Source organism: Chaetura pelagica, unplaced genomic scaffold (assembly GCF_000747805.2).
Source record: "Chaetura pelagica isolate M959 unplaced genomic scaffold, ChaPel_1.0 scaffold449, whole genome shotgun sequence".
Taxonomy (NCBI): Eukaryota; Metazoa; Chordata; class Aves; order Apodiformes; family Apodidae; genus Chaetura; species Chaetura pelagica.
In genome coordinates this window covers 807614-814157 of record NW_009954418.1, presented here as the reverse complement: position 1 = coordinate 814157, position 6544 = coordinate 807614, and the positions used below count along the sequence as shown (strand labels likewise).

General features: G+C 52.4%; 1 protein-coding gene across 1 annotated transcript; it reads left to right on the top strand.

Annotated features, from left to right (window-relative positions):
- The first annotated feature begins 4284 nt into the window (after positions 1 to 4284).
- Positions 4285 to 6034, top strand: FBXL8 (F-box and leucine-rich repeat protein 8). The gene is made up of 2 exons (XM_010004433.1): positions 4285 to 4522; positions 5057 to 6034. The coding sequence occupies exons 1-2, from the start codon at positions 4359 to 4361 to the stop codon at positions 6030 to 6032; spliced, it is 1140 nt and encodes a 379-aa protein (XP_010002735.1). The 5' UTR covers positions 4285 to 4358; the 3' UTR covers positions 6033 to 6034.
- The last annotated feature ends 510 nt before the right edge of the window (positions 6035 to 6544 follow it).

The following is a 6544-nucleotide window of genomic DNA, read 5'->3' as shown; positions in this document are numbered from 1 at the left end:
GGGTCCAGCCCGCCCGGTTCCCGCTGGGCCGAGGGCAGCCCCGAGGGGAGGGGTCCTGCTGGGAGCTCCGGCTGCCGTCACTTGGTCACTCCTGTCGGTGAGGGTCGGTTTGTGAGACCGGGAGACACCGTGTTGCAGGTGGCTGAAGGGCTGGGCACCCCCAGGGACTGGGCACCTCCAGGGGCTGGGCACCTCCAGGGGACTGGGCACCCCCAGGGACTGGGCACCCCCAGAGGCTGGGCACCCCCGGTCTGCTCAAGGGTTGGAGGCAAGTGGGGTTGCTCGAACCCCTTGCCCAGCTTGTGCCCCCACCGAGCTGGTGAGTCCCAGTGACTGGTCAGCTTTTCCTCCGTGGCCCTGAGGGTGAAAACAAAAGGTCGGTCGGGTTAGGAATTGCTGAATGGCAGAGGAAGATCAGCTCTCGCAGCCTCCCTTCCCTGGAGCTGGGTTTGGAAAAGGTCTCCTGGGATTACTGGAGGAGCAGAGTGGTTGTGCAGCGTCTCCCGCAGCATCCAGGGACAGCCGGTTGCTCGGAGGGCAGAGGGATTAAGGAGGTGGAGTTTCCTTCTGCAGGCGAATCCAGCCGGCTCCGCAGGTCGCTGCTGCCGAGGAGTGCAGAGGGTGCAGAAGGAATGCTTCCAAAACACACGTCCAGGGACTCCAGCACCGTGTGTGAGAGCAGCCCTGACGGAGGAGACCTCTGGGACTCTGCTTAGCCAAAGCAGAGAAGCAGGATATTGAGCACAGTGAGCAGGTAGGGACACCTGGGCTGGTCCTCGGGTCTCCTGCAGGAGTGAGGTGAGGGTGCCAGCACAGCCCCTGAGCTCTGCTGGGTTCTGGTTTAGTCCTTCCTGCAGGGACACCTGAATGATCTCCCACCTCTTTCTGAGCCAGGTGAGGCTGTCAGCTCCACTGTGCTCTTCTGACAACAGGTAGAGGAAAGCAGCTCTCCCGAGTCCACGAGTGGTTCTGTGGCAAGCAAAGCAAGGAGCTGGAACTGGATCTCCATCACTCAACCCCAGGTAGGAGCCTCCTGCTCAGGCTGTGTTTGTCTTGCCTAAACGTCCTCCTGCAAGCAGAGGGATAACAGCAGCTCCCTTGTTTGTACCCAGCTGTTGAGAAGCTGCTGTGGGCCTGGGGCCAGATTTTGTTCCCATCTGCTATTGTGCAGACTCTCCAGGGAACTGAACTTTAAACAGAAGTGGAAAACATTCTAAAAAAAAGTATAAATATACATCCTTATTTATTCACCTATTTATTTAATGCTGTTTTACAATAGCAGGGGTTTAACAGCGTTAACTAATTGGTTTGCCAAAGGAAAAACGTAACTGAAATAAAAACCATGAGGGTGATTTGTAAGGATGTCTCTCCTGAGTGAGCTCCTTTACAGGGTCAGGCCCTGGGGGGCTGGCACCATCCACTGTCCCCTCCATGGCCAGCAGGCCCAGTGGTGCCAGCCCTTCTGGCAGTTTAAGAAGCAACTGAGTGCATGTGTGTTTAAAGCTTAATGGGGTGAAGTCAGCCCAGCATCCCAACCTTTCCCTGCATAAAACCGAGCCTGAAGCTGTGCTGTCTGCCAGAGCCAGGCAGGAAAGTTGCTGTGGGGACCAGCATCCACCTGTGCCCCGTTTCTCTCAGAAGCTAGTCTGTCCTCTGTATTTTGGGGTAAAAATAAAGGAAAGTGCAGCTGACACACGAGTTTCTCTTCCCCTCGCTGAGCGTGTGCTTTCAGGGGCCGTCCTGTGGGGTGAAATCAAAGGGCTCGGTGACTTTCCTTCCTGTTCTTTCCCACTTGGGGAGAGGCTGTGGCTCTGCAGGGCTCAGCCTGCCCCACGTTTGGGTGGCCCAGTCCCGTGTTGTGTCTGCTGGGGCAGGACAGGCAGCTGGGAGGGTCAGTGCTGGGACCCGCGGGGACTGCCAGGGGGGACAAAGTGGGGGCACTGAATTTCTGCCTTCCCGGGAAGGGCAGCACAACGTCCTGGCTGGGGAGCCGGGGCAGGAAAGCCGCTCTGGCTCAGCAGTTATTTTTGGCATCTCCTGCTTCGCTCCTCCCTCCGAGGCTCAGCCCGCAGGGGGGAAGGCAAGAGGAAGAGAGGCCCTGCTCCCGGAGGTACCGCTGCTCCTTGCCGGGCTGCCCGGAGGGGCTGTGGCCGTGGGAAATCCCACCGTGCTGGGCTCAGGGGCCGTCCTGTGGGGTGAAATCAAAGGGCTCGGTGACTTTCCTTCCTGTTCTTTCCCACTTGGGGAGAGGCTGTGGCTCTGCAGGGCTCAGCCTGCCCCACGTTTGGGTGGCCCAGTCCCGTGTTGTGTCTGCTGGGGCAGGACAGGCAGCTGGAAGGGTCAGTGCTGGGACCCGCGGGGACTGCCAGGGGGGACAAAGTGGGGGCACTGAATTTCTGCCTTCCCGGGAAGGGCAGCACAACGTCCTGGCTCGGGAGCCGGGGCAGGGAAGCCGCTCTGGCTCAGCAGTTATTTTTGGCATCTCCTGCTTCGCTCCTCCCTCCGAGGCTCAGCCCGCAGGGGGGAAGGCAAGAGGAAGAGAGGCCCTGCTCCCGGAGGTACCGCTGCTCCTTGCCGGGCTGCCCGGAGGGGCTGTGGCCGTGGGAAATCCCACCGTGCTGGGCTGGCAGGGCTCTGGGTGTCTCTGCAGCGCAGCCCGTTCCTGCCGGGGCTGCGGCCGCTCCGGACCTGCCCCCGCCCGGCAGAGCTGCCAAAGCTCAGCGCAGCAACTCCTCATCGGCTGGGTAAGGAAGCCTGGAGATCCTCTGAGGGCTGACAAGACCCGGTCCAAACCGGGCTGTCCTCCCCGCAGGAGGCACCCGAGGTGGCCCCAGGCCAACCCGCAGCTCCTCGCTCCTCAGCGGCTCAAAGCTGTGCAGTTAGTGACACTGGTCACCTTGCCTTTCTGCCTGCTTTCTGCCTCCCAGGCCACGTTTTGAAGCTTTTAAGCAATCACCACAGCTAGAATTACACCCTTGCTTTCTAAGAGGTTCAAGGTTCCTTTTCTCATGTCTCCCAGGCTTTAAGGAATGAGATCTTAACGTCTTATCAAATATGTTTTGGAGATGGTATTAAAAGGAGCTGAAAGAAGAGCAGGGCCTGGGCTGTCAAGGTGGTTGTCAGAGACAATGACAAAAGACAGCACGTTCCCAGAGAGGAAGCAGGGCTGTCCCACTTGGGCCTTCCAGCTCACTGGTGGGTGGAAAGGGGGTTGTCACGGATCCGATGCTAGATAAGATAGCAGAGCTGCTGTGCTGCTGCCACCCAGCATCATGAGTCACACTTCAGAGCAGGGTATTCTAGAAAAATGTGCAGTTGTGTTCAGTTCTGCGTGATGCTTTTTGCATCCCCACTCTGTACTCTCTTCATGGTTTTCAACTCTTCCCCTCCTTGGAGGATGTTGAGAAGCCCAGGTTCTCATACAAGGTGATGCTGGGACTCCAAGAGGGTAGGATGCCATGCTGACCTGGGAAAGGGAGTGTTTGCATTTCAATACCCCTCCCTTGTTTATAAGGGTTGAAAAAAATGTCACATTTGTGGTTTTATTCGTGCATTAATCTAGAAGGTGGAGATAAAACATTTTGGGAAGGCGATGAATGAAACAGATAATGACCTGAATCTGTGAGCTGAACTTCAGCCTTCTTTGGCATTGTAGTTCACATCAAAGGTTGATCAAAATATGCTTTTCCACTTCTAAATCACACATGTACAAATGCAATTTCTAAGAACTGGAGTCACAGTAATAGACCCTTTTTTTTTCATTTTGCAAATAGTCACATCTCATCACAGGCAAGAACCACTGTAATTAACTACTAGATCCTACTTGTAGGCCTTCTGTTTCACTATCAGTAAAAAATGGATATGTGGGGTTGTTTTCTGTGCAGAGCTTCTGCTTGCAAAGAGGTTTTTTTTCCCCCACACACAGTTTGAGAAATCTGTCTCAGCTTTTTTAATACTAGTGCAGCAGTACTAGAAAATTCCCTTGCACTTTTATTACTCAGAGTAGCAAAACCTCACTGCAGGAAAAAAAAAAGACCTTCCCCCCCCCTTCTCCAGAGCTTTGATCTGATGTCTTTAACTCTTGAAAAGAATCACCCTTCTTCTTAGGATTGATTGAAAAAAACTGTGTAAAACAATTGGCCAACAGATTTTCCTCATTTTTTGTGTTCAATTTCAAAATTCAGTGACATTTCAAGTGAGAAAAAATTGTTACCTCCTCTGTGATCCAGTTCCATTGGTTTGGTTTGTTCAAGAAATCTCTCTGTCTGTCCCTTTTTCTTTTTCCCAACAGGGTCTTTTGAGAATTAATTGCACTTTTGGAAGTTTCTCCCATTTTTAGACCTGACTGGATCAGCAAAATGCCCCTTCCAGTTCCAGATCTGTGGAATTACCTCCCAGAAGAAATCCTCATCCAAATTTTCTATTACCTGTCTCTTCGAGATCGATACACAGTGTTCCAGGTGTGCAGGCAGTGGGCTGCAGCTGTTTCTTCCAGCTCTGTTTGGCACTTCACTGAGATCAGGTGAGAGGGACCACGTTTCTGGTGTCCAAGCATCTTTGCAGGCATCACCAGGTGGTTGTTTGCAGTGTGTCAAACGTTGACACCACTCTGCTCTGACATGATTGACATTATTTGTGACTTTTCTGTGTGTGAGACTATCTTGCACCACTGGCACCTGTTTATGTCATAGAGAAGATCATGTTGCATGCTGGGGTTTTCCAGTTGGTGCTGGTGGTTTGGGTTTGATGGGAAATAACACGTTTTTTGGTACCATGTTCTAAGTTGCCATTTGAAAATGGCAGGAGGCAAAGTTACTGAATAGTTACCTTTGTCGTGATACTTATTTCTCTGATGGGTCTTTCTGGGGACTGACTCATCTCTCCTCCTGACCCTTTCAGTGTTTGGCCTGACAGTGACTTTCCAGGCATCAAGTGAGAAGAAATGTCTGGGGAAGGTGTTAATGGTTGCAGAAGCACTAGTAAAGGAGAGAATACGTGCTCTGTGGTTGCTCGGCTCAGTGTTCACAGTGGCTAAGAGTTTGTTTTACCCTTCCAGCTGTGATTCAGAGGATGAGGAAGGTATGCTGCAGAGCCTGCTCCAGTTCCTCAGCCAAATCAAACACCTGAAGATTGTGTTTGACCAGTCCAAGGAGGTCAACCGGAAGAATGTGACACACATCTTGGATGCCTTGGCAGAACAGAACCACCAACTGCAGCAGCTGTGCATTGCGTGCCAGGGGGAGAACCCCTATTTCTACTCTGGCCAGGACATCCTCCAGAGCATACGGAATTTATGTGCCACTGAACACCAGAGAGATCTTCAGCATATTGATTTTCGAGACATGCCCTTCACTCTGGATGGGGAGCTGGTTGAGCTCCTGGCTACCACCAGCCCCAACCTGCACAGTCTGTTCATCAACAACCGCACCCTGGTGTGCAACGTGGCCCCAGACACCCTTAGGAAGGTTCTCAGAGCATGTCCCAAGCTCTCAGCCTTGGGGGTTTACTATGCCAGTTTGTCTGATGATGTATTTCAGGAGCTGCTCAAGCCTGACAGAGCAGCTTTCACCCATTTAGACATTTTCTGTGAGCGCCTGGACAAGTACATACCAGTCATCTCAGAAGAGCTTTGGGCTGCTGTAAGTCACAAGCATCCTCAACTCCGTGTAGACCTAGAGTTTGATCATACAGTCCCTGCCAGCAAAATACCAGGAATCCTGAAGTTGAATATACCTGTGAGGACACTGCAACTCAATACCTACAACTACATGGTCCATCAGATTAGGTTTGTCACCCAGAGCTACAGCAGTACTTTAAAGAAGCTGACTCTGCAAACCACATCCTCAGAGGACCTCAATTCCTCACTAGTAGACCTGGCCAGGCACTGCAGGAATCTGCTGGAGATCCACTGCTACTGTGTGGTCAGCCAGGAGGTGGTGGAAGCGTTCCTCACACACTGCCCCAGCCTGAAACGGTACACTCTGAAGCTCACCAAGGAAAGGCACCCCTGGAAACCAGTCACAGTGCAGTGACCAGCTCTTGCTGACCTCCTGGGACAAGCCTGGGGATCTGGACAGGGGAAGATTTAGGGCTCTGAGGAAAAGGCTGCAAAATGCCCTCTGCTCTCCCAGAGAACAAGCTGTTCCACCAGTCCTGGCTGGTGGTATGATGCACACCTCTTCTGCACACCAAGCAGTTACACTCATGTGATACAGAAAAGGTTATACAGAGAAACAGAAATGCCCTTTTTTCCCCTCTTTTTTTCTTTCTTTCGTGGGTTATGGAGAGCAGGTCTTTTCTCCTCTCCTTTATTTAGCAGTAGCAGGGATGACAAGCTTGCCCTTTGTGGGTTTTTGCTGAAGACCTCAGCAAAATTTGATTTTGATTTTGTATTTTAAAAGCACGTTGTGTGAGGTGCCCAGCAACTTGGGAGTTCAGGAAGTGACAGCTTCAATGAAGCCATTTTTTGCCCAGGGGGTACTTAGCTGTGCAGATTCAGTGAGCTATAGCAAGGAACTGTGGACACCTGATGGAATATCCCCTG

What these genes read in the sequence shown, in the direction of transcription:
- FBXL8 (XM_010004433.1), top strand. Translation starts at nt 4,359, where the DNA reads ATGCCCCTTCCAGTTCCAGATCTGTGGAATTACCTCCCAGAAGAAATC. An exon ending in TGGCACTTCACTGAGATCAG is followed by an intron (nt 4,523 to 5,056) that starts GTGAGAGGGACC and finishes TTACCCTTCCAG; the next exon opens with CTGTGATTCAGAGGATGAGG.